Consider the following 27,551-nt stretch of genomic DNA (forward strand, 5'->3'; position numbering starts at 1 on the left):
GAAAGCAGGTTCACACTGAGCACATGTGACAGACGTGACAGAGTCTGGAGACGCCGTGGAGAACGTTCTGCTGCCTGCAACATCCTCCAGCATGACCGGTTTGGCGGTGGGTCAGTCATGGTGTGGCATTTCTTTGGGGGGCCGCACAGCCCTCCATGTGCTCGCCAGAGGTAGCCTGACTGCCATTAGGTGCCGAGATGAGATCCTCAGACCCCTTGTGAGACCATATGCTGGTGCGGTTGGCCCTGGGTTCCTCCTAATGCAAGACAATGCTAGACCTCATGTGGCTGGAGTGTGTCAGCAGTTCCTGCAAGAGGAAGGCATTGATGCTATGGACTGGCCCGCCCGTTCCCCAGACCTGAATCCAATTGAGCACATCTGGGACATCATATCTCGCTCCATCCACCAACGCCACGTTGCACCACAGACTGTCCAGGAGTTGGCGGATGCTTTAGTCCAGGTCTGGGAGGAGATCCCTCAGGAGACCATCTGCCACCTCATCAGGAGCATGCCCAGGCGTTGTAGGGAGGTCATACAGGCACGTGGAGGCCACACACACTACTGAGCCTAATTTTGACTTGTTTTAAGGACATTACATCAAAGTTGGATCAGCCTGTAGTGTGGTTTTCCACTTTAATTTTGAGGGTGGCTCCAAATCCAGACCTCCATGGGTTGATACATTTGATTTCCATTGATAATTTTTGTGTTGATTTTGTTGTCAGCACATTCAACTATGTAAAGAAAAAAGTATTTAATAAGATTATTTCATTCATTCAGATCTAGGATGTGTTGTTTAAGTGTTCCCTTTATTTTTTTGAGCAGTATATATATATATGTATATGTGTGTGTGTGTGTGTGTGTATATATATATATGTGTGTATGTATGTGTGTGTATATGTATATATATATATATATACATACATACATATACATATATATATATATATATACATACATACATACATACATATACATATATATATATATACATACATACATACACATACAGTGGGGAAAACAAGTATTTAGTCAGCCACCAATTGTGCAAGTTCTCCCACTTAAAAAGATGAGAGGCCTGTAATTTTCATCATAGGTACACGTCAACTATGACAGACAAATTGAGAAAAAAAAATCCAGAAAATCACATTGTAGGATTGTTAATGAATTTATTTGCAAATTATGGTGGAAAATAAGTATTTGGTCACCTACAAACAAGCAAGATTTCTGGCTCTCACAGACCTGTAACTTCTTCTTTAAGAGGCTCCTCTGTCCTCCACTCGTTACCTGTATTAATGGCACCTGTTTGAACTTATCAGTATAAAAGACACCTGTCCACAACCTCAAACAGCCACACTCCAAACTCCACTATGGCCAAGACCAAAGAGCTGTCAAAGGACACCAGAAACAAAATTGTAGACCTGCACCAGGCTGGGAAGACTGAATCTGCAATAGGTAAGCAGCTTGGTTTGAAGAAATCAACTGTGGGAGCAATTATTAGGAAATGGAAGACATACAAGACTACTGATAATCTCCCTCGATCTGGGGCTCCGCGCAAGATCTTACCCCGTGGGGTCAAAATGATCACAAGAACGGTGTTCAAAAATCCCAGAACTACACGGGGGGACCTAGTGAATGACCTGCAGAGAGCTGGGACCAAAGCCTACCATCAGTAACACACTACGCCGCCAGGGACTCAAATCCTGCAGTGCCAGACGTGTCCCCCTGCTTAAGCCAGTACATGTCCAGGCCCGTCTGAAGTTTGCTAGAGTGCATTTGGATGATCCAGAAGAGGATTGGGAGAATGTCATATGGTCAGATGAAACCAAAATAGAACCTTTTGGTAAAAACTCAACTCGTCGTGTTTGGAGGACAAAGAATGCTGAGTTGCATCCAAAGAACACCATACCTACTGTGAAGCATGGGGGTGGAAACATCATGCTTTGGGGCTGTTTTTCTGCAAAGGGACCAGGACGAATGATCCGTGTAAAGGAAAGAATGAATGGGGCCATGTATTGTGAGATTTTGAGTGAAAACCTCCTTCCATCAGCAAGGGCATTGAAGATGAAACGTGGCTGGGTCTTTCAGCATGACAATGATCCCAAACACACCGCCCGGGCAACGAAGGAGTGGCTTCGTAAGAAGCATTTCAAGGTCCTGGAGTGGCCTAGCCAGTCTCCAGATCTCAACCCCATAGAAAATCTTTGGAGGGAGTTGAAAGTCCGTGTTTCCCAGCGACAGCCCCAAAATATCACTGCTCTAGAGGAGATCTGCATGGAGGAATGGGCCAAAATACCAGCAACAGTGTGTGAAAACCTTGTGAAGACTTACAGAAAACGTTTGACCTGTGTCATTGCCAACAAAGGGTATATAACAAAGTATTGAGAAACTTTTGTTATTGACCAAATACTTATTTTCCACCATAATTTGCAAATAAATTCATAAAAAATCCTACAATGTGATTTTCTGGATTTTTTTTCTCTCATTTTGTCTGTCATAGTTGACGTGTACCTATGATGAAAATTACAGGCCTCTCATCTTTTTAAGTGGGAGAACTTGCACAATTGGTGGCTGACTAAATACTTTTTTTCCCCACTGTATATATATACACATACATATATATGTATGTAATATATATGTATATATAATATATTATGTGTGTGTATATATATATATATATATATATATATATATATATATATATATATATATATGTATGTGTGTATATATATATATGTGTGTGTGTGTGTGTGTGTTAGGACACCCATTCCTCAGTTTCATATAGAATTATGCCGGAACTCATTCCTCTTGATTTCCTGTAATTCTATACCAGTGGGTAAAAATATGTGTAGGGGCACAGCGCAGGAGAAACATTAGAATCATAGCTGCTGCTGGGAGCCAGTAGCGCCAGAGTCTTGAGTGAGTGGCCTGAAACAGAAATGAACAATTCTCCTGACAGACCTCCAGTCTGAGATGCCGAAGAGACTCCTGTGTTCTTTTTTCTAGTGAGGCGACCAGGAGGAGTGAGGCTTTTGGAAGAGGCAGGGAGGTGTTGTACACGGTCTGTCTATCTTTCAGAAGGCACAGTTGCAACAAGGCTGAGGTTTGGCTGGAATGGGAGTTCTGCCCTTTAAAACCTTGGTGCAGCTCTCTGTGACTGTGTTGAGTTCAGCTTCTTAAAGAGGCGGACCACTGGGGTTACTTCAGTCTAAGGGGCTTGTGCGTTTGGGTTGTGCCTCCACAGAAGAGCGCCTGACCTCCCCTGACTACTAGCCTCACAGAGCAGCCAGAGAGGAATGTAGGTTGTCACCAGAGCTATTTTGTGCAGCCGCTAATGATTGTAATCACAGAGCAGAACGGGACTCGGAGAAGTTGCCTTGCCGCCGTTCGTTTTTCATCCCAAGCAGGTCTCTTGCCATGCCATGCTCACTACTGGCTCCCAGGGATTAGAGAGTTAGACGAATGGCACGCCGGCTCCGCTTGCATTTTGCGTCGAGAAGAAGCAACACAGATCCTCTGTCAGAGAGCCTGAGCAGCCATGGTGAGGAGAGCGGTCTCCGTGTGTCAGTCCGCAGCCCCACAGAGAGCCTAGCGCACAGCTCTGTCCACATGAAGGTGACTCCAGGGCAGCTAGCTCTGGCTTTGCCTCCCCTGTCACCGGAGTACGGTAATTTACAGCGCTACTCATCCGTATTTATACCCAAGGTGAACACAGGCAGCGGCAGCAAGAAGAGTACTCTGCAGATCTCCCTGCAGCCCCGTGGCAAGCTGAATGGAGAGCTGGAGAACAGCATTGAGGGTGGGGAGCCAGGGGTCGGCGAGCTGGGAGCGGGCAGTGGCTCAGACGGGGGATCCTGTAGCAGCAGCATGGCCAGCGACGCAGGCTACTGCAGCAGCAGCAGCAGCAGCATCTTTGAGCCAGAGCTCCCAGATCAGCGTAGGGCAGCCCAGGAGAGAAGTCTGCCCCGTAGGAAAGCCAGGGTCCCCCTGAGACGCTGCTCCTCCTTGGTTATATTTCCACGGAGCCCCTGTAATACACCACCAGCCTCCCCGGTCAGCCCTGTGGCTCTACCCTCCCTGCCTCCAGCCAGGGGCTCCTACCAGACTTCTCACCAGCTCCAGTTGTCCCCCAGTGAGACCCCGCAGGAGGACGAGACGGGTACCTCGAAAGCGTCCATTGCCACGGCGATGAACGGCCTGCGACTCTCTAAGAGCAGCTTTCCGTCAGCGGAGTTCAGAGACGCCAGGCCCATGGTGCATTTTAACGTTCCGCTACCAGATAAACCTAAAGACAAAATGGAGGAGAGTGAGAAGACTGACCGCTCGGCTACCTTAGCTCGACTGTGTCGCGACAAGGCTGACCGCTCTGCAAATTTAGACAGACACTCCAGTGTGCTGCTGCACTTTGCCCACCAGCGACCAATGTCTGGGAAGGCATCTACAAACAGAACAACAGTCAATGTTGAATGTCCTGACTCTCCAACCCAGGTCCCTCAGTCGCAGGGTGAATGTGGCCCTCGCCACATTAAGCTGTTTCGCAGCACCTCTGCTTGCTTACTCCCCTCAGCTAAACTTTCAGAGAGCAGCCACAGTGCCGGTCGGGCAGACAATGGAAATGGAAAGGAAATGCCTGAGGAAAACCATTGTCATCACGCCTTACAAAGGAGCTTTTCTCTGGAAGTCCCCTACCATAATACTGGTATTTCATGTGATGTTTCCAACCAAAAACTAGCTAACTCTCCACATGTACACATCCATGTGTCCCACGGCTCTGGGGCAAGGTTCTCTAGCCCTGTCATTGATGTAAACACTAATCACAAAAGGGATCACATACAAAAGAGCCCTGCAAGAAAGACCACGGTGAGTTTTTTTTCCTTCACTGGGTAGGATAGGAGCAAGACTGAGAATAGAGAAATCAGGCCTATGCTTTGGCAAAATGTAGTAGAATGGGTGGTACATTTATTGGTTAACTTATGGAATTGATGTTTTCAGCTGTGTAGTATTATAGTGGATTGCCTCATTGTGATTGGTCTGTATTTGTACCATTCACATTCACTTCTAACCTCAATAAATAGAGATTGTGGTGTTCATTAAGTGGTGTATTTATGTTGTACTTGTTATGTCTGTCACCCTTAAGATGGCCTATCTGAAATGCTCCATTTGTTTCCATTTTAAAGATATTGTGCTGTACCCTACATGTTGCTCTGTTTACTCAGCCTTTGGGCTCCCTGCGAGCAAGCAGGAGCTAAGTTCAGTAACTGAGAAGACGGCTACAGCTAAGTCATGCAATTAACAAGCCCAATGTGGACAAACATTCAAAGGTATTCAGTTGTATAACAGTAAACCAGTAACATACTTGCAACCAGCAAAATGCTAAAAGAGAAAGAAAAGAAAGCCTCCCTCATGCGATACTTGTCTGCGGGGGCCTTATGAGTGTGTGTGTGTTTGAGTGTTTGTGTACACACGTGCTTTGGTTAAGAGGGGTTCTCAGTTTTTATTATTCTATTAACGCTTTGAGTAATCACTTTAAGTATTTACCCCTGGCTAAATTTAGTTGCGAGAAAAGCAGCCCCCCCTTGCTATAAATAAAGCGCCACTGAAATATTCTCCCCGACTCCAGATAGTCTGGCCCGTTGTAGTACTGGCCAGTCCTATGATTTCAGATTGAACAACGTGATACTAGAGTAGCGTTCAGACATGCCAGCCATCCGCAGGCCTGGGGATCATGTTATGTAGGTAGGGGGTGTTTGGAGACGGAGCCTTTTACAGTAAAAGGATGGTGTGTTCCCTTCCTCGCGTGTCCCCCTGCTAGACCATGTTTGTAAAGCATCATGTGTCAGTCCTTCTCCCCCTCTTTATCGCTCATCCTCCCTCGCTCCATCTCCCTCTCTGCATTTAGCAGCTTGTCAAGTAAGACCTGCACCAGCAATTAGCCAGAGCTGCTACCTTTATAACAGCTGAACTCTTATATAACCTCGTTTAGGACATGCGATATCCTCCGCTGCATACCTCTTGCTTAAGCCCAGCAGGTCATAAGCATCTGTACTCCTGGTTTATGATTTATTTGAATCCAGTGATAGAGCCTTTTAGAGAAGCTCCTCTGGAAACCTAATCTGATTAACAGTTGTAAAACATGTTTATTACATTTATTCCACAGGACACCTTTGTTGACATTTTTGACTGGTAGATTCTGGTTTTATTAGCTCCAATCAGTGCTTTTGCCTGGCAATAGCTTGTGCCATTTCAAGAGGACTGACTGATGCCATATGTTCCTCTATTTTGATGCTGTTCGTCTCAAAGTAAGAGTTATCTCTGATGTAGGGGAAACTAGATACTTGAAATGCTGGTGTATGTGTAGCCTGTCAGTGGAGCGTGAAGAGAAGGTAGAAAAAGGCATGCTGCCAGAATTGTGCCTGAATTGTCCCAGTGTGGTTTAGCCACGCGGAGAGAGCTTTGTTGTTGGAATCAGAGGCGAGCCCTCATGGCCTCCCCTGTGGCTACATCTCCTCCCCCCTTACTTTCTCTCTCTTTCCCACTCTCTCTTCTTCTGTCTGCCTCTCAGGGTCTCTTGCCCAACTCTCGCGAGCTGACCAGATGCCTTTTGGACATTGACAAGGCTAAGCACCATGTTGATTTGAGCCCTGATACCTCACTGAGCCTGATAAGAGACCATTTCTCCTGGTCAGTCGATGCACCTTAATTCCTGTTAAGGTCTTTGGCTGTTTAAAGAGCCCAAGAGTAGCAGCCCCAGAATCATGATCAGCTCAGTGTTGTGGCCAAACACCAAGTGTAAACAAGACACCAAGAATGAAGGAAAGGAGAATGAGATGAATGACAGTCTCCTAATGGAAACATTGAATCTCCCTAATCATGACTATCAGTCCCCAGGCACTGAAGTTCAACAGAGCTCAAAGGTCATGCTCGTTATATGCATCCCATCTGAGTGTTGTCCTGGATGATGCAAGAATTAACTGCTTTTCCTTTCAAGGTTATGTGTACAGATACTGTACAGTAGCAGAGCTGTTGGCACGCAACACTGTTTTCCAGGCTGGTTAACTACAGTAATCAGACTCTACTGAAAATGCATAGCAGGTGACCACATGCAATGTTCCCTAAAAAAGAATTAGCCACTAAGCTAATTTCAGGTCTGCTGAGCTCAAACATGAACATTGTGAAACTTCTGTGCAACTTCCGACGCGCGCGTTTACTGTGAACACTGGGGCTGTACCCACTTTAATTTACTGTTTTAACAGTGGCCAAGTAGGCTACTGTGACTGTGACCATAATGTAGGCCTACCAGAGTGGCCTACCATTTAAAAAAAACAATGGAGATAATGCGTCGCATAACATTTTAACATGGAAATAGCGGTTCTATCATTCAGCCCACAGAAGCAGCCAATGTGTGGTGTTCAATGTAGGCCTGCATTCCATGAGACTTTTGAAAATAAACATGCAGGTCTTGACATTGACCTGTTTATCCACTTGTCCATCAGTTAAGGAGGTGACTGAACATGTTGTTGTTTGATGCAAGAAACCACTTTACAAAATAAAATGCATTATTATTCCCATACCATTATTACAGAGAATCAGACAAATTATGCTACCCTCTGCCTATTGGCTACTTAGCTTATTCAAGCCTGTCTCAAAATACAACACTGCCCCTTTAAGACTCTTTACCTGGCTAGAAATGTTCATGTTTTGTGCTCTTGTAGGAAGCAATCAGTCCCAGGTACCAGCTATAACTGGGCTAATAACTCACTAACTAGCAAAGAATATGAACAAATGTACCCACGTGGCTACTGGCAGTTCTCGCTTTGATCTCAAAAGAAGCGCATAATAATCGTGACCGCTCATGCTGTAAAACAGTCCAGTTCAAAGTGAACGGCACAAATCCATATATGGCAATGGTCGATTTGCCTACTGCAGCTCTGATTGCACACCGGTCTGTGTAGAGTACGGGCCTGAGTCGTGCCAGTCAATGTAATAGAAATCCTACTCCGATGCGCTCTGCCTACAAGAAAATCTCTTGCGTAGTTTTGCATACTAATTATTGCGTAGTTCGTTTTGTTTCGGTATGTTGCATTGAAAATGACTATTGCATTGATTCGATCACAATTCCTACATTAAAGGGAAACGTTGATAGTGTTAAATAACGGGGAAAACTCTAGAAAGTTGAGTGAAGTTCTATCTCGTGCTTCTCTGCGCATGCTGATATTTCTTCTGCGTGGCAGTCCCTGGGACGCAGCTTAGAGGGAACATTGACCGCATGTATGTTTTTGTGTTATTTGATGGTGCATCAGAGCACCAGAACAGATTATTTTTCTAAATTGCCTTAGTAAACCAAAATGATCTGTCAGAATTGTGTAATTTGTTCCCCCTGAACTCTTTTTTTTTATCTGGCCTGTGATCTTATCGAGATCTGAGGCAAAAATTCAAGAATGTATACAAGACCACTTGTCTTGATGGATTTAGTTTCAGTAGAGAGAATAAATACAAAGTGAGTAGAGGGTATGTAAACAGTTTTTAAGATGAGAAAGGATTATGGGATTCGTCATGTTTTCCATGTTGAGGCACTCATAACGTCCATGGATACGTGTATGGAAGTTTGAGCAGTACAGTATGCCTGGCTGACCCCGTTTTTCAGCCAGCTGTGGTTTTGGGAGCTGCTACTGTAAGCGGCTTTGTTTTGTGGCTGAGTGGCTGCAGAGCAGGTGCGTCCAGACCAGAGGACCCCACATGCAGGCCCAGCTCTGTCCCCCTCTGAGGTGGTTTGTTGGTAGGCTGACTCCCTCCTTGGAGCAGAAAATTGTCGTCTTCTCCTGCACAGACCATTAACTAACTCCTTGCAGTTGAAACACTTGGCCAAGGCCATCCTTTCCCTTACATTACCATCACAACTGAGGCTTAAAAACAGAGGCTAATTGCAAAGCATTCTTCTACCTTTTTTTTTCTTTTCTTTTTTTAAGATACCGGTAAGTGGATGTTTTATCTGATAACCCTCATCAAAACAAATCACTCTGGCCTTTCTCTACCCCATAATGGCAAAGGTCTGTTCAGTAGGACCTGCACTTATTCAGAATTCTACACAACGTTTTCATTGTTTTCTATTTTCATTATTGAACTTTTCTTTTTTTAAAGGACATTCTTTATGAGAAGATAATATATCCACCACACCGGGGTTCCAAAGACTGTGTGAGAGAGAGAATTCCTCTACTTTGTGGTTTGACGTTCATTTTCAACATTTGCTGTGTTTTCCTTAGAGAACCAGGGCATGGAGGAAGACGATGAGTAATATAGTCTAGTACTTTCACATTTTGGATGGACTGTTTACTGCTCTGTTTGTGTAGAGGCCTTCCATACATTTGCGTTGTTTGAAAACCAGTTCAGACGTTAAGTAATCTACATTTAGAAACACTATACCTTTGAGGTGGACTAAATGTTTGCCTCTGCACATATGAACTTTGTTACACCTCACCAGTTATAGTAATTGTTTTATCCTTTATGTATCCCATTAAATGTTGAGATATTTTAATGTCTGGAGTGTATTTGAGCCTAGCTAGGTAATGGCAATAACAAATGTTCATGTTTTATATTGTTGAGTGAAGAAATCCGTGCTCTTACTTGAAAGTTACCCATTTAAAATCCAGACTTATTTCACCAGCTGGAAACAGTTTAAAAAATGTTTTTGTTCCAACAACAAAACTTGTAAGTTTGCCTGCTTTTGTCTGGTGGCTTTGAATCTATCATACACATACACTTCCTCTCGTTTTCAATACAATTACAATGCTGTACATCCAATATTTGGAAATAGAATAATGATGATGACTATTCGTATAGATTTGGAAACTTTAAGAAAAGAACAGTATCATTGCTATGACCTGGTCAGAAATACACAATATATACAAAAGTATGTGGACACCCCTTCAAGTTAGTGGATTCGGCTATTTTAGCCACACCCGTTGCTGACAGGTGTATAAAATCGAGCACACAGCCATGCAATCTCCATAGACAAACATTGGCAGTATATGGCCTTACTGAAGAGCTCAGGGACTTTCAACGTGGCACCGTCATAGGATGCCACCTTTCCAACAAGTCAGTTTGTCAAATTTTCTGCCATGCTAGAGCTGCCCCGGTCAACTGTAAGTGCTGTTATTGTGAAGTCGAAACGTCTAGGAGCAACAACAGCTCAGTCGCGAAGTGGTAGGCCACACAAGCTCACAGAACGTGGCCGCAGAGTGCTGAAGCGCGTTGCGCGTAAAAAAACGTATTTCCTCGGTTGTAACACTCCCTACCGAGTTCCAAACTGCCTCTGGAAGCAACATCAGCACAATAACTGTTCGTCAGGAGCTTCATGAAATGGGTTTCCGTGGCCAAGCAACCGCAGACAAGCCTAAGATCACCATGAGCAATGCCAAGCGTCGACTGGAGTGGTGTCAAGCTCGCCGCCATTGGACTCTGGAGCAGTGGAAACACGTTCTCTGAAGTGATAATTCATGCTTCACCATCTCGCAGTCTGACGGTCAAACTGGGTTTGGTGAATGCCAGGTGAACGCTACCTGCCCCAATGCATAGTGCCAACTGTAAAGTTTGGTGGAGGAGGAATAATGGTCTGGGGCTGTTTTTCATGGTTCGGGCTAGGCCCCTTAGTTCCAGTGAAGGGAAATCTTAACACTACAGCATACAATAACATTCTAGATTATTCTGTGCTTCCAACTTTGTGGCAACAGTTTGGGGAAGGCCATTTCCTGTTTCAGCATGACAATGCCCCCGTGCACAAACCGAGGTCCATACAGAAATAGTTTGTCGATCGGTGTGGAAGAACTTGACTGGCCTGCACAGAGCCCTGACCTCAATCCTATCGAATACCTTTGGGATGAATTGGAACACCGATTGCGAGCCAGGCCTAATCGCCCAACATCAGTGCCCGACCTCACTATTGCTCTTGTGGCTGAATGGAAGCAAGTCCCCGCAGCAATGTTCTAACATCTAGTGGAAAACCTTCCCAGAAGAGTGGAGGCTGTTATAACAGCAAAGGGGGGACCAACTCCATATTAATGTCCATGACTTTGGAATGAGATGTTCGATGAGCAGGTATCCACATACTTTTGGGCATGTGTAGTGTATTTAAAACCATTTTGGGAATGGGTAGCTAGATTTACATGGAAATTAAGTTTATTTCCACCAGAAACCAATCTTGCTCCCATACACCTCTGACTTGATCAATCACACACTCCACTCTTGATAATTTTAATATGGCTGGTTTGACAGTTCGTTGAGCGATGTAAGTAAGCATGTGATTAATCCCTTAATGAGTCCCCTCTGTGATGTTCCTGAGAGAATGTCACAGAGCTCAGAGTAGCACCTTCACAAGGCTGTACATTGTGTCCCTCAACCTGGACTCCCCAAAGCCTGCTTGTCTTGGCTTCACCGCCAAGGAAAGGCATGGGGAAGGAATGAGAGGAGGAGGGGCACGGTCTATATCGGTTCATATGAACTGTCTCCATACCACTGCTGGGCAGTTTGATGTGCCGAGGGTGTTTATTTGGTCATGAAGCCGACCCGCACAACAGTGTTTTCAGTTGTTGTTGATGTTGGGAGGTGGGTGATGCATGTTGCATAGGAACATGTTTCAGTAACTGCATTATAGCAGTGGTCACATTGGAGCCTGTCTCTAGACACGTCACTCAGTCAGAATCACCTTTTCTAGAAAGGACACTGCTCCACAACTACATATTAAGACATGTAATGCTCTAGCTATACTGTGGGCTGATAATCCCTGAATTATTCAGTACACATGTCTAATACAGTGGGTTCAAAACTTGGGGTTGGGTCCCCTGAAATTGAAATGGGGTCCCCTGAGAATCTGCAATCTTATCCAACAAATTAATAACTTTTTTTCTCTTCAAATAGGTGTAGAATACAACGTTTGTGTCAACCTCTTACAATAACTTCTTACACTATTAGAATGTGATTTAATGTAATTATGTGTTTTATGCGGGATGTAAAATGTAGTGAATATGAATACACAGCATTAAAGGGATACTTTGGGATTTTGGCAATGAAGCCCTTTATCTACTTCTCCAGAGTCGCATTAAGTCATTGATACCATTTTTATGTCTCTGCATCCAGTATAAATGAAGTTATAGGTAGTTTCGAGAGCCAATGACATCTAGCATTAGCGCAATGACTGGAAGTCTATGGTATATACTAGCATGCTAGCACTGCAGTTACATAGACGTCCAGTCATTGCGCAAACGCTAGTTAGCAATTGCGCAAAACGCTAGTTAGCAATTGCGCAAAACGCTAGTTAGCAACTTCCTTCAAACTGCACGCAGACACAGACAAATGCTATCCATGAGTTCATCTGACTCTGAAGAAGTAGATGAAGGGCTTCATTGCCAGAATCCTGAAGTATCCCTTCAACTAGATATGATTTTTCCAAGTTGGGTTCCCAGCATTTTCTAATGTCAGTTTACAACTAAATCATCCATGAGGGCTGATGGCACATACTGTAGTGGTGATGTAAAGGTGACTGGATCATGGAAAAGTATTTATCTATCTAGGCCAGTCATGTGGTATACTCTGTGACTCATACCTTTTGAGCTTGAGAGGTGTGTGTGCGCGCACGAGTCCGCAAACATACCCATTACATTGTAACCACTCCCTTTTTAAAATCGACTGACTCATGAATGACTACTGTATATGACTCCCCACCAAACCAGCAGGGCGGCAGGTAGCTTAGTGGGTAAGAGCGTTGTGCCAGTAACCGAAAGGTCGCTGGTTCTAATCCCCTAGGTGTAAAATCTGTCGATGTACCCTTGAGCAAGGTACTTAACCCTGAATGCTCATGTAAGTCGCTCTGGATAAGAGCGTCTGCTAAATGAGTAAAATGTAAAAATGTAAAATGTAAATTTACAATCTCTTATTTCCTTACACAGACACGTGATGACTTTCTGGGGCAGGTGGACGTACCTTTACACCAGATACCGGTGAGCCTAGTGCAAGGAAATACTTTATTTAGCACTTGCATAATGTATGTGGAAATCAATTCTCCTAAATCAACATTTCCAATCCCACGTCTAAAGGAGTAGGCTAGTCTGTGCTGTTTGGTGTTCCATGTTCTCCTTTAGATACAGTGGGGGAAAAAAGTATTTAGTCAGCCACCAATTGTGCAAGTTCTCCCACTTAAAAAGATGAGAGAGGCCTGTCATTTTCATCATAGGTACACGTCAACTATGACAGACAAAATGAGGGAAAAAAATCCAGAAAATCACATTGTAGGATTTTTAATGAATGTATTTGCAAATTATGGTGGAAAATAAGTCTTTGGTCAATAACAAAAGTTTCTCAATACTTTGTTATATACCCTTTGTTGGCAATGACACAGGTCAAACGTTTTCTGTAAGTCTTCACAAGGTTTTCACACACTGTTGCTGGTATTTTGGCCCATTCCTCCATGCAGATCTCCTCTAGAGCAGTGATATTTTGGGGCTGTCGCTGGGAAACACGGACTTTCAACTCCCTCCAAAGATTTTCTATGGGGTTGAGATCTGGAGACTGGCTAGGCCACTCCAGGACCTTGAAATGCTTTTTACGAAGCCACTCCTTCGTTGCCCGGGCGGTGTGTTTGGGATCATTGTCATGCTGAAAGACCCAGCCACGTTTCATCTTCAATGCCCTTGCTGATGGAAGGAGGTTTTCACTCAAAATCTCACGATACATGGCCCCATTCATTCTTTCCTTTACACGGATCAGTCGTCCTGGTCCCTTTGCAGAAAAACAGCCCCAAAGCATGATGTTTCCACCCCCATGCTTCACAGTAGGTATGGTGTTCTTTGGATGCAACTCAGCACTCTTTGTCCTCCAAACACGACGAATTGAGTTTTTACCCAAAAGTTCTATTTTGGTTTCATCTGACCATATGACATTCTCCCAATCCTCTTCTGGATCATCCAAATGAACTCTAGCAAACTTCAGACGGGCCTGGACATGTACTGGCTTAAGCAGGGGGACACGTCTGGCACTGCAGGATTTGAGTCCCTGGCGGCGTAGTGTGTTACTGATGGTAGGCTTTGGTCCCAGCTCTCTGCAGGTCATTCACTAGGTCCCCCCGTGTAGTTCTGGGATTTTTGCTCACCGTTCTTGTGATCATTTTGACCCCACAGGGTAAGATCTTGCGTGGAGCCCCAGATCGAGGGAGATTATCAGTGGTCTTGTATGTCTTCCATTTCCTAATAATTGCTCCCACAGTTGATTTCTTCAAACCAAGCTGCTTACCTATTGCAGATTCAGTCTTCCCAGCCTGGTGCAGGTCTACAATTTAGTTTCTGGTGTCCTTTGACAGCTCTTTGGTCTTGGCCATAGTGGAGTTTGGAGTGTGACTGTTTGAGGTTGTGGACAGGTGTCTTTTATACTGATAACAAGTTCAAACAGGTGCCATTAATACAGGTAACGAGTGGAGGACAGAGGAGCCTCTTAAAGAAGAAGTTACAGGTCTGTGAGAGCCAGAAATCTTGCTTGTTTGTAGGTGACCAAATACTTATTTTCCACCATAATTTGCAAATAAATTCATTAAAAATCCTATAATGTGATTTTCTGGAGAAAAAAAATCTCAATTTGTCTGTCATAGTTGACGTGTACCTATGATGAAAATTACAGGCCTCTCTCATCTTTTTAAGTGGTGGCTGACTAAATACTTTTTTTCCCCACTGTATAATTTGTTGGAGATCTGTACACTTTACATAGATACCTTCACCCTTGAACTGTCATAGGCGCACTCATGTAAACATAAACACCCTCATGTCAGAGTCTGTTCCACAACGTTGTCCATAGTTATGGAAATACAGTCCACAATGTTTGTTACTTTTTCCTATCTTTACATGGCATTTAAATTAGACCTACTATACATCTGTCCACTGTCTATACAGGGCTTGTTTACTGTTGATATATTATACAGTTACTGCATGCGTAGATGTTATTCAGCAAACATCTTTATAGAGCATTTCAGCTGTTAAAATACTTTTTATTTATTTTTATTTCAGACAGAAAATCCTAACATTGAAAGGCCATACACATTCAAGGATTTTCTACTTCACCCGAGAAGGTTGGCATTATTTAATGATTATTCAAGCCGCTTATCCTTCCTGGTGTAACATGGATTTACTTTGTGACATTTTCCTTAACATTTTTATTACATTCAGTCTCTTGGCATTGCATAAATCTATTTGAATAATATCTTGAGTTCCATTCCAGTGAGTTTGCCTAACGTTCAATACCTTTCTTTCCTGAGGTGTATAAATTAAGCTCAAATAGCTACATAAAGTAACTGTAAGTCGCTCTGGATAAGAGAGTCTGCTAAATGACTAAAATGTGAATGTAAAATATTGATTTTACCTTGGAGAAAGCTCAAGTTCATGTTTAAGTCAGTCACAATGATAGATTGTTAGTATGACATTTATTGTGTAACTGATATTTGATACACCTAAGAGGCTCACATTACTCTCATTTAGAAAGTGCACTGTTTTCCATGTATATTTTTGGGGGGTAAGTGTTAACTTTTTTTTTTGATGCAGTCACAAATCCAGGGTCAAAGGTCATCTCCGGCTGAAGATGACCTACCTACCCAAAAACAGTTCAGAGGGTGCTGCAGAACAGACTGAAGACATGGATGTAAGACCGCCACCCACCCAACCTACCCCTGTCCTCCTGCCCTCTGTCCCCCCTGACCCCCTGATATTGAATATTCCCACGCCGTCACCCCCCTCCTCCTTTGATTATACAGTGTCTAATCTACGTGCCTTGGCTGTTGCTCAGCCGGCGTGCTTCAGTATATACATGTAACAGCATATTGGTGCTCAGAGCCAGGAGAAAAGACACCAGGCTCGTTTTACCAGTGTCAAGCCAAGATGGCTGATTGCCTGCGATTTCCCTCCTGATGTAGTTATTGATAAAACCAGCCAGTCATCATTCTTGAACATGCTTAATGTAAGCACTGGCTAGGAACACCATGTCCAAAAGGCAAATCTATATTTGTCTCACCATGGGTCCATGGCCTTTGAGGAATATGCTGACATCTTCCTTAGAATGACTTGAATCCAAGCTTCAGTACAGTATGAGTCCCTATGCTTGCTACTGAATATTCTGAGTAGTGGCCAAGACATTGTTTGACTTGAACAAACATGTAGAGGATTTGGGCAATTTTGACGTCTGCGTGTGCCGTGTTGTGTAACAGCTGTTTTTGTTGTGCAGCCTAGCTGGGAGTTTCTAGAGGGCCAGGACATGTCTGGTCCCAGGCACAATCACCTGCTGCCTGCAATGCCCCCTGGCTGGGAGGAGAGGCAGGACAACCTGGGCAGGACCTACTATGTCAACCACGAGACCAGGACCACACAGTGGCACAGGCCCATAGTACAGTAAGTCTGGGGTTATCCTGTCATGTCCTTATTCTGACAGCTTGAACTTAATCTATTTTAACACATTGGTAGTATTGGAATACGATAACACCCGGTTGGAATACAATAACACCCAGTTGGAATACAATAACACCCGGTTGGAATACAATAACACCCGGTTGGAATACAATAACACCCGGTTGGTCAAGAGATGAAAAGTTGACTGTGATCTCAGGTTGACAGAGTGTGTGTGTGTTTCCCTGTATAGAGACAGCCAGGTGGAGGCAGAGCAGAGGCAGAACATCCACATGGAGGCCCAGCACGCCTTCACCGCCCGCAGGCAGATCTCCGACCAAGAGGACTCCGACAGACAACAAGAGTCTCCTGAGGTAACTTTCAAGTCAATCGAAATTCAATTCATGTATTGAAAAATTCACATTGAAGTTAAATTACACTTTAAATTCATAAATGTAATTACAATTCTCCTGAATTGGCTATTGAAATGGAGACGAGACTGTTGTATCCTTTTGCGGTCTCTGGTACGATTATGAAACAACCGTACATGGTGTGCGGTCTAATTATACGACCTGTCCTATAAGATATATACAGTGGGCTCCAAAATTACTTGCACCCCTGACTGGCAATGCACAAACAATACTTAAAAAAATATAAACAATATAATTATAGAGAAACTCAAAGTACCAATGTGAGAAATACTGTGCTATATTAATCTTCCAATGGAACCCACCAAAATTATTTATTGATTTAATTAAAAATCAATGTCCTCCAAATCAAGGTTTCACAATTAATGGCACCCTTAAAGATTATTGTAAATAACATCTACCAAAATTAATCCATTAATTAAATTCCACTTATTTAAGTCTTAAGGAACTATATTGAGCCATTACATCACTTCCTGTTTCACTAGGGTATAAAAATGAGGTAACGCATGCAATATCCCTTTGTCGTCCAACACCATGAAGAAAACAAAAGAACTGGCAGTTCAAAAGAGACAGATGGTTATAGACCTTCATAAATCTGGTAATGGCTACAAGAAGATCCACAAACGATTGAATATACCACTGAGCCCTGTCAGGGCAATTATTAAAACATTTAAAATAAATGGAACAGTTGAAAACCTCACGGGTAGAAGGACGCAAATGCATTTTGCCCCCCAGGATAGGGAGGAGTATGGTGAGAGAAGCAACAAAATCCCCAAGAATCACTGTGAAAGAATTGCAGGCCTTGGTGGCGTCTATGTTTCAAAAGGCACCATCAGACGCCACCTCCACAACCACGGGCTCTTTGGAAGGGTTGCCAGAAGAAAGCCCTTTCTGACCCCAAGACACAGACGCAAGCACTTGCAGTTTGCCAAACGTCATTTAAATGATGACTGGAAGAAGGTGCTCTGGTCAGATGAGACCAAAATGGAATGTTTTGGTCAGATACAGCATCGGCATGTTTGGCGTCGAAACAGAGATGCATACAAGGAGAGGCACCTCATACCCACAGTGAAATATGGTGGTGGGTCAGTGATGTTTTGGGCCTGTTTTAATTCCAGAGGTCCAGGGGCACTGGTTAAGATTGATGGCATAATGAATTCCACCAAGTATCAGGCAATTTTGGCTGACAATCTAGTTGCCTCTGCCAGAAGGCTGGGACTTGGCCGTAGGTGGACTTTCCAACAACACAATGACCCAACACATCCAGATCCACGCAGAAATGGTTCTGTGACAACAACATTTACATTTACGTCATTTAGCAGACGTCTTATCCAGAGCGACTTACAGTTAGTGAGTGCATACATTATTATTATTATTATTTTTATTTTTTCATACTGGACCCCCGTGTGAATCGAACCCACAACCCTGGCGTTGCAAACGCCATGCTCTACCAACTGAGCTACATCCCTGCCGGCCATTCCCTCCCCTACCCTGGACGACGCTGGGCCAATTGTGCCCCGCCCCATGGGTCTCCCGGTCGCGGCCGGCTACGACAGAGCCTGGATCTCTAGTGGCACAGCTAGCACTGCGATGCAGTGCCTTAGACCACTGCGCCACTCGGGAGGTTTAAATCAATGTTCTGCCATGGCCATCTCAGTCGCCGGACCTCGCCGGACCTCAATCCAATCAAAAATCTGTGGACTGAGTTGAAGAGGGCAGTTGATGAGCGCAAACCCAAGAATGTGAGGGATCTTGAAAGGATCTACATAGAGGAATGGTCCAAAATCCCTCCAAATGTGTTCCTTAACCTTGTCAAACATTACAGGAAAATAATCCATGCTCTTGTCCTTGCCTGAGGTACTAAATGAGGAGTGCCAATAATTATGAAACCTTGATTTTGGTGACATTTATTTTGTATTAAATAATTGTATGATTTTGGTTGGTTCCATTGAAACATTAATAAAGTACAGTATTTTTCACATGTTGGTATTTTGAGTTTATCTCTATAATTATATTGTTTATAATTTTTAAAGTATTGTTTGTGCATTGCCAGTCAGGGGTGCCAGTAATTTTGGAGCCCACTGTAGGCCCAGACCTATTAGGACCATATCTTACGACCATGTGGTCTGGTCCTAGCCCCTCTTTAGAAGCTGCTAGCCGAGCAAATGACTAAATGTCAGGATAGTCCAGAGTGGCCCTTAACAAGTTCAAGTTCAGGATCAGGGTGTTCCTCGAAGTGCAAAAAAAAAAGTTGCCCTACTGAAACCATATCACATGTCAGTTTTGGGTAATAACGTCACTCCATGCCAGAACAAGCAGGCCAGAACTGTTTTCTTAGTTTATAGCCAGATGAGAAAACAATGACGGAACACTATCAAGACATCCTTCAGAACAGATGGAAAACTCTTCATGTGTCTTGTTTCCTGTCTGCTCCAGAGCTGGGAGATCATAACAGAGGATGAGTCCACCTTGTACAACAGCCAGCGCTCCCCCCCTCCACCCCACTCCCCCCTGGAGTTTCACAACTTCTGTGATGAGCTGAGTCGCCTCCAGGCCTCGGGGGTCACATCCAGCAACCGACGCACCTCCCTCCAGGTGAATAATTTACTGGCCAGCGCTGACCGGGCTCCCGTTACCAATTGACCGACACCCAAAGCCAGACTGGGGATACGCTTCCTGAACAGGTTCCTTCCACAGTTCCAGGAAGGGACTGAAACACACGTTATATCTTGTGTTATAACAACACAGCTATAATCAGTCCCAGGTTTCCGCTGTGATTTTTTGTGATATGCAAAAATTGATTTTGCTACATTAATTCTGACATTTTACATGGCAATATGCATGGTTTTATCTGTGTGGCTTGATTGGTTGAAATTGCAAGCCCTCGCATAATATTGTTGATAAAAATGCAATTGCGGAATCCTGGAAGAACTGTAATATATTAGTATTAGATGGGTATTAGTGCCTGTCTAGAGCTGGAGAGTATGTGCCTATTAACACGTGTATCGGTAATGACTGTGGTTTCTGTCTTGCTCTCTTCAGCTGCAGGGCCCTTCCAGTCATTCAAGTCACTCCAGCCGCAGAGGCAGTGCCCAGACTCTGACAGTAGAGGAGCACCCTGTTCATCCTGTGGTGTGTTACATTCTGTGAATCCCCTCCGCCCTCACACAAACACACACCGCAGCACAGGGAAGCACAACACTCCTGTATTACAGCAGTATTTGTGGGATAGGGTCATCTGAGCTTTAGCATGTAAGCGTGGCTTGATGTAAGGACGGTGTGAGAATACGGTCATCAGGTTTGAGCACGTAGCTCAGCGATTCAGAGGGATGTTGTTCTATTCACAGACCTTGAGGTATTGTTGTATGGATTGTTTGATGCCTCCTCTCTCTCTCTCTTTCTGTTGTTCAATAGTTGTTAGCAACATCAGCGGGGCTGCCTCCAGGCTGGGAGGAGAAGCAGGATAGTAAGAACAGACCCTACTACGTCAATCACAACAGCAGGATAACCACTTGGACACGGCCACTCATCCAGGTAGGCTCCATTCCTCCTCTCTCGCTCGCTCTTTCTCTCGCTCTATCTCAAACCACAGTGCACTAAAGAAGTATTCAAAGGGATGTGAAAAGCCCATCAGGACCCACTTAACTTGTGTAGATAGATAATGTTGATGTAGGATCCAGTCCACCCTCCTATTGAGCATATCAATAGTGTTATTCTTCATCTCTCCTTCCATGGTCCAGATAACGTCAGAGGCAGCAGCTCAGGCTGTTCTGTCCCAGAGCTCCACGGTGTACCAGCCCCCCATGCTGTCTCCTGAGGGCTCCCCCCAGCACTCCCCCGGCTCACAGAGGGAGTGTGGCTTAATGCCGGCAGGCTGGGAGGTCCGCAGCGCCCCTAACGGAAAACCCTTCTTCATCGACCACAACACTAAGACCACTTCCTGGGTGAGAGAGCAAGCATCTGCATACCGCCCCTCTTAAAAGGACATATATGTTGTTTTTCTTGATCAGGTCACATGATCATGTCAAATGGTCAAGAAATACCCCCAGGCCCTACCTATAGGGTCTAGTCACGCATCATCATGGCCAGAATGACCAGTTATCCACTGGACAATACTGCCATTCTCACTGCTCCTTCCTGTTTGTGTGACTTATTTCCTGTTTATCTGGCTGTGAACAGGAAGACCCCAGGTTGAAGATTCCTGTGCACATGAGGAGGAGACCTTCGCTAGACCCAACTGACCTCGGGCCAATGCCGGTAAGCGTTACAATGACATCATACCCAATAATAGCATTCTAGGAAGGCAATTAGCAGCCCAATGTGATGAGCCTCTTAAAGTTGAAGATTGCTGAGTGAATGGTTGATTTTAAGGGGGGAATGATGGTGTGAGTAATGTTTGTGCTATCCCTTAGCCTGGCTGGGAGGAGAGGGTCCACAGTGATGGGAGGATATTCTACATAGATCACAGTATGTATGACATGTACTACAATTCGTCGAAATGAGTGAAAAACGCCTCCTACCAATACTGAATAAATCTGATGTATTTTCAGACACGAAGAACACACAATGGGAAGACCCCAGACTGCAGAATTCAGCCATAACTGGACCAGTAAGTACAGATTATATATTTAAAAAGGGGGGGGGGTCAGGTTCTCCAGGTTGTCCATAAAACCGCACAATTGGTCATGTGTTCATAATTTATTTCCGGACATTGGATCTCCCATCCTTGTCTATTCTAGGCGGTGCCTTACTCCAGAGACTATAAACAGAAGTATGAATACTTCCGGAAGAAGCTGAAGAAACCGGTAAGCATGGGTTTTTCCCAAAACAGGGAATCATTGTAATTACTGAAGGCCTTATGCTCTTAATGTTCTGTAATTACAGCAAACCTCACAAATAGGTCAAATATACAGCACATTCACACTGTAAAAACCTATCTTGTCTTTCTCTCAATCATCCTCACAATATCTTCTATGTCATTTAGTCCAGCGACATCCCCTGACCTGATGTCACCTCAGGAAGTCCACTCACTCAGCATGCTCTATTTCCATTTCCAGGCTGACATCCCCAACCGCTTTGAGATGAAGCTCAGGCGGAACGCCGTGCTGGAGGACTCCTACAGACGTATCCTGTCAATCAAGAGGGCCGACTTCCTGAAGGCGCGGCTATGGGTGGAGTTTGAGGGAGAGAAGGGCCTGGATTACGGGGGCGTGGCCAGGGAGTGGTTCTTCCTCATCTCCAAGGAGATGTTCAACCCCTATTATGGGTTGTTTGAATATTCTGCCACGTGAGTCTATTTGAATGTGTTAGAATTCCATTTTCAGGCACTCAATGGGGCCTTTAGTGAATAACATCTCTGACAGCATTATGAATCATTTTAATGATGGGATATGTTCTGGAATGGATCAGAGAAGGATTTGGACGAGCTGTATTGTTAAGTTTCTCCTCTGCCTGTTCTGTGTCAGTGACAACTATACTCTGCAGATCAACCCCAACTCAGGCCTCTGCAATGAGGACCACCTGTCCTACTTCACGTTCATTGGCCGTGTGGCAGGCATGGCTGTCTACCATGGCAAGCTGCTGGACGGTGAGTCTCGCTGCTAGTGATTTCACTCATAAACTTTGTGTCTGTTTAATAGAGCATTCATTTGTCTAATAGTAGTGTGACATGAGTGTGTGTGTAGAGAAACTAAGAGCTGAGGACAGCTCTAGGCTAGTGCCACAAGGATTAGGTGTGTTATGTGTGTGTTGAACAGATCCTGACGTTATTTTTTTCTAGCCTTCTTCATCAGGCCTTTCTACAAGATGATGTTGCAGAAGCCCATTACTCTACAGGACATGGAGTCTGTGGTAGGTGCCTAATACTACTGTCTAGGTTACGTTCACATCTTCCCATCACCTACAACTGGTAGAGCACGGCTCTTGTAACGCCAAGGTAGTGGGTTCGATCCCCGGGACCACCCATACACAAAAATGTATGCACGCATGACTGTAAGTCGCTTTGGATAAAAGCGTCTGCTAAATGGCATATTATTATTATTATACATCAGGCATCTGAAACAGCAGTGTTTCACCATAAGAGGTAATGGTGTTTGTGTTTTGTTATTTCAGGACAGTGAGTACTTCAACTCCCTGAAGTGGATATTGGAGAATGACCCAATAGACCTTGATCTGAGGTTCACCATAGACGAAGAGCTCTTTGGACAGGTGGGACCTGCTTCCAATTTGTTGTTTGACAGAAGTATTTTCTGCTCTTTCTTGTGCCTATTGAGTGAAGGGGTTAAAGTGGATGCTAAGTGGTACTTGGGTATCAGTCATGCTGACATCACATTTCTTCCTATTTAGACACACCAGCATGAGCTGAAGCCAGGAGGATCTGAAATAGTAGTCACCGACGACAACAAGAAGGAATACATCCAGTAAGCACCAGAGCCCTCTGCTGGTAGAAAGAGGAAACACGCCTCATACCCACTGCCATGTAGGGCTGTTCCACTGGTTACCTGTAGGTGACCCACAAGTCACATATTTGGCCTTCGAAGGGTTTGCAAATTGACAGTGAAACCACCACCCACCACCACATAATGTCTGCATCATTAGATAAATTAGAAATGATTAGGGCTTTTGAATGCTTCCATTTCAAAGTAAACATTTTCTTTGTCAGTCTTGTCATGCAGTGGAGGTTCGTGAACAGGATACTGAAGCAGATGACCGCATTCAAGGAGGTAAACACTAGGTTTTAGCGATATGTTTTGATTGAGTTGTGATAAGATTTAAAGAAAAGGTTGACTTATTGCATGTTCCTCTCTCTTGTCTTAGGGATTCTATGAGTTGATACCCCAGGATCTCATCAAGATCTTCGACGAGAATGAGCTGGAGGTGGGTGTCATTCCTATCACTCTGAGATGTATGCATGACTGATACGCTGTCTTTCCAGAGCATTGTGTGATGTTCTATCTGCTTTTTTCTCTTTAGCTACTGATGTGTGGCCTGGGAGATGTGGATGTGAACGACTGGAGGGAGAACACCAAGTACAAGAATGGCTACTGTCCCAACCAGCCTGTCATCCTGTGGTTCTGGAAGGTAAGAGGATACTCTACCACTAGAGCAAAAGCCTCTGGACTCTGTAATGTTTTCGTTAGGGATGCACGATTTACCAGTGACCATATCGGTATCGGCCTGTGATTGGGGCTGAAATGTATCTGCTATTAGCTGCGGAGACAAACTGAGCGGTCTGTAGTGTTTTTTTAAAAATGGGTATCGCAACTTGACGAAAAACTCTTCCTATGAATTTGGCTTTAGCGGTCAAACGGTTTGAGTTATTAGCTATTATTAGCCCATTCCTGAAAGCGAAGACTCCCAGGAACACGTTGGATATCGGCAAATATCTGATATCGGCCCAGAATTTCCACGTCGGTGCATCCTTCGTTTTTTTGGTGAATTCTCAATATTCATTACAACTACTTGACTGATATTTTGTCCTTCTCAGACTGTTCTGCTGATGGATGCAGAGAAGCGTATCCGCCTGTTGCAGTTTGTGACTGGCACCTCCCGGGTCCCAATGAACGGCTTTGCAGAGCTCTACGGTGAGTCCTCTTCTCTACTTCTCTGTATGAAGACTATTTTGTATAATACAGTGTACAAAGATTGATATGAACTTTGAAACATGGATTCTGAGTTGTGACCAGAGGTGTTTTTGTTTGTATATGATTCTCTCCTCCTAATCTTGTTTTATGTTGTGAAATCACAGGGTCTAATGGACCACAGCTGTTTACCATTGAGCAGTGGGGAACACGAGACAAACTACCTAGAGCCCACACATGGTGAGTAACTAACAATACAGCAGTTTGGCTAATAGTCCTACCGGATTACTGCAACAAATGTTCATTTTAACTATTGTTGTTGATTTGGTTTTGCTTTACCATTTTCAGCTTCAACCGGCTGGACCTGCCTCCCTATGAGTCGTTTGAGGAGCTGAGGGAGAAGCTACACATCGCCATAGAGAATGCACAAGGCTTTGATGGAGTGGATTAGGGGAGTGGCGCAGATGTTAAAATGGCATTTACTGCCAGTGAACTGAGGGCTATTTCCAAGTTTTGTGCCGTAGTTCTGTTTGATGCTGATAAAACACATCATATTCAGGTCCAGACCTGAACTGCCAACAGCCTGAGAGGATGGAGAACAATCACAGAGAGGAAAGTATTTGGTGCTCCTCTCTCCTGCACAGTGGAAGGGATGGATGACGAGTGAAAATCACTTAAGTCATTCTTGGTCTGTGAAGTTTACAAATTGTGTTTTTTGTGTCTCGTAAATATGTATGTATACTTAAACCAGATCTATATACAATTTATCAAATGCATTATAGCATACAGATATTATTGTTCATCTATGATAAACATTCTATCATGAGGAGATTTAAATTGGACTTCGATATACATTACCGTATATACACTGGTGTCGAAAGCGTTCCACAGGGATGCTGGCCCATGTTGACTCCAATGCTTCCCACAGTTGTGTGAAGTTGGCTGGATGTCCTTTGAGTGGTGGACCACGGGAAACTGTTAAGCGTGAAAAACCAAGCAGCGTTGCAGTTCTTGAAACAAGCCGGTGCGCCTGGCACCTACTATCATACCCCGTTCAAAGGCAATTAAATATTTTGTTTTTCCCATTCACCCTCTGAATGGCACACATACACAATCCATGTCTGAATTGTCTCGAGGCTTAAAAATCCTTCTTTAACCTGTCTCCTCCTCTTCATCTACACTGATTGAAGTGGATTTAACAAGGGACATCAATAGGGGATCATAGCTTTCACATGGATTCACCTGGTCAGTCTGTCATGGAAAGAGCAGGTGTTCCTAATGTTTTGTACAATCAGTGTATGTGTCTGCGGAATGGACAGTGAATACACCTTTGGATAGCTTACTGAGGAAATCATAGAACTGACATTAGACTCCATTGAAAAAACATGTTGCCATTGCCCTCTCATTCTTGCGCACACACACACACACACACACACTTGCAAAATATGCGTTTCTTCTGCTGTTTTTTATTCAGTGATGGATGTATAATTTTCTATTCCGCTATTCCAGGGCTCTCAACCCTGTTCCTGGAGAGCTTCCCTCCTGTAGGTTTTTGCCTCCAACCCCAGTTGTAACTAACCTGATTCAGTTTATCAAACAGCTAATTCATATAATCAGGAGCGCTAGACTATGGTTGGACTGAAAACCTACAGGATGGTAGGTCTCCAGAAAGAGGGTTGGAGAGCCCTGCTCTATTCATGGGTGTTAAAGAGCAGTACAATACTCAATTTTTTGGAGTACATTTATTTTTTGCAAATTGCTCTATGTAATAACTGTTGAATTAATATCAAGAAATTGATGATACTATCATTCTCAAAGATTTCTGCGAATGTCTTTCTTTTTGCCTTTGATTTTCTTGAGGGAATTGACTGTACATATGCAGTGGTGTGCTCTATCAAAGAATGTATTGTATGAATGGTAGAAAACATATGTTTACACTATCTGGTATGTTTACAGATATGGTATTTTTCATTTCTCTTAAATCAACATTTTATACTTGTGCTTTTATAAGGTAAAGCACTTTGTTAAAATAATTATAAAAGTCTTAGTGTCTTGATTTTGGCCAAACTATCAATTTCAGAATGCATACATTGAGTATGATTTCATGCTAAAAATCCTCTGCTTTTAAGTGACTTGAGTACATTTTACTTGCCATGGAAGAAAAAAGCACAGTCTTTCCTTTCACTGGTAATTTAGACTTAAATTACAATGCCTTCATTTGTAATGCATCATAAATTTGATCATCCAAATCTTTTGAGATGTTCTTATCCTTTAGTTGAATGGATATACTGTTAACATCTGATACTGTATAATTCATTATTTTAAGATAGATACTTAATTTATATATTACAGTGGGGGAAAAAAGTATTTAGTCAGCCACCAATTGTGCAAGTTCTCCCACTTAAAAAGATGAGAGAGGCCTGTAATTTTCATCATAGGTACACGTCAACTATGACAGACAAATTGAGGGAAAAAATTCCAGAAAATCACATTGTAGGATTTCTAATGAATTTATTTGCAAATTATGGTGGAAAATAAGTATTTGGTCACCTACAAACAAGCAAGATTTCTGGCTCTCACAGACCTGTAACTTCTTCTTTAAGAGGCTCCTCTGTCCTCCACTCGTTACCTGTATTAATGGCACCTGTTTGAACTTGTTATCAGTATAAAAGACACCTGTCCACAACCTCAAACAGTCACACTCCAAACTCCACTATGGCCAAGACCAAAGAGCTGTCAAAGGACACCAGAAACAAAATTGTAGACCTGCACCAGGCTGGGAAGACTGAATCTGCAATAGGTAAGCAGCTTGGTTTGAAGAAATCAACTGTGGGAGCAATTATTAGGAAATGGAAGACATACAAGACCACTGATAATCTCCCTCGATCTGGGGCTCCACGCAAGATCTCACCCCGTGGGGTCAAAATGATCACAAGAACGGTGAGCAAAAATCCCAGAACCACACGGGGGGACCTAGTGAATGACCTGCAGAGAGCTGGGACCAAAGTAACAAAGCCTACCATCAGTAACACACTACGCCGCCAGGGACTCAAATCCTGCAGTGCCAGACGTGTCCCCCTGCTTAAGCCAGTACATGTCCAGGCCCGTCTGAAGTTTGCTAGAGTGCATTTGGATGATCC

General features: G+C 43.8%; 1 protein-coding gene across 1 annotated transcript in view; it reads left to right on the top strand.

Moving 5' to 3' along the window:
- The window catches only part of LOC311127338 (E3 ubiquitin-protein ligase NEDD4-like), a 44,426-nt gene extending 17,594 nt beyond the window's left edge, over nucleotides 1-26,832 (top strand). The window contains exons 6-29 of the mRNA XM_084159166.1: nucleotides 12,936-12,986; nucleotides 15,039-15,100; nucleotides 15,570-15,666; nucleotides 16,246-16,409; nucleotides 16,657-16,777; nucleotides 19,268-19,426; nucleotides 19,874-19,963; nucleotides 20,246-20,365; nucleotides 20,572-20,775; nucleotides 21,011-21,088; nucleotides 21,244-21,298; nucleotides 21,382-21,440; nucleotides 21,571-21,636; nucleotides 21,889-22,118; nucleotides 22,297-22,418; nucleotides 22,611-22,681; nucleotides 22,943-23,038; nucleotides 23,177-23,250; nucleotides 23,493-23,553; nucleotides 23,648-23,707; nucleotides 23,804-23,911; nucleotides 24,318-24,414; nucleotides 24,579-24,651; nucleotides 24,760-26,832. Of these exons, the coding sequence (XP_084015292.1) occupies nucleotides 12,936-12,986; nucleotides 15,039-15,100; nucleotides 15,570-15,666; nucleotides 16,246-16,409; nucleotides 16,657-16,777; nucleotides 19,268-19,426; nucleotides 19,874-19,963; nucleotides 20,246-20,365; nucleotides 20,572-20,775; nucleotides 21,011-21,088; nucleotides 21,244-21,298; nucleotides 21,382-21,440; nucleotides 21,571-21,636; nucleotides 21,889-22,118; nucleotides 22,297-22,418; nucleotides 22,611-22,681; nucleotides 22,943-23,038; nucleotides 23,177-23,250; nucleotides 23,493-23,553; nucleotides 23,648-23,707; nucleotides 23,804-23,911; nucleotides 24,318-24,414; nucleotides 24,579-24,651; nucleotides 24,760-24,862 (2,421 nt within the window). The 3' untranslated portion in view covers nucleotides 24,863-26,832. The remainder of the gene's footprint in view (nucleotides 1-12,935; nucleotides 12,987-15,038; nucleotides 15,101-15,569; nucleotides 15,667-16,245; nucleotides 16,410-16,656; nucleotides 16,778-19,267; nucleotides 19,427-19,873; nucleotides 19,964-20,245; nucleotides 20,366-20,571; nucleotides 20,776-21,010; nucleotides 21,089-21,243; nucleotides 21,299-21,381; nucleotides 21,441-21,570; nucleotides 21,637-21,888; nucleotides 22,119-22,296; nucleotides 22,419-22,610; nucleotides 22,682-22,942; nucleotides 23,039-23,176; nucleotides 23,251-23,492; nucleotides 23,554-23,647; nucleotides 23,708-23,803; nucleotides 23,912-24,317; nucleotides 24,415-24,578; nucleotides 24,652-24,759) is intronic.
- The last annotated feature ends 719 nt before the right edge of the window (nucleotides 26,833-27,551 follow it).

This window comes from Coregonus lavaretus (genome assembly GCF_964263955.1).
Source record: "Coregonus lavaretus genome assembly, chromosome: 4".
Classification (NCBI taxonomy): Eukaryota; Metazoa; Chordata; class Actinopteri; order Salmoniformes; family Salmonidae; genus Coregonus; species Coregonus lavaretus.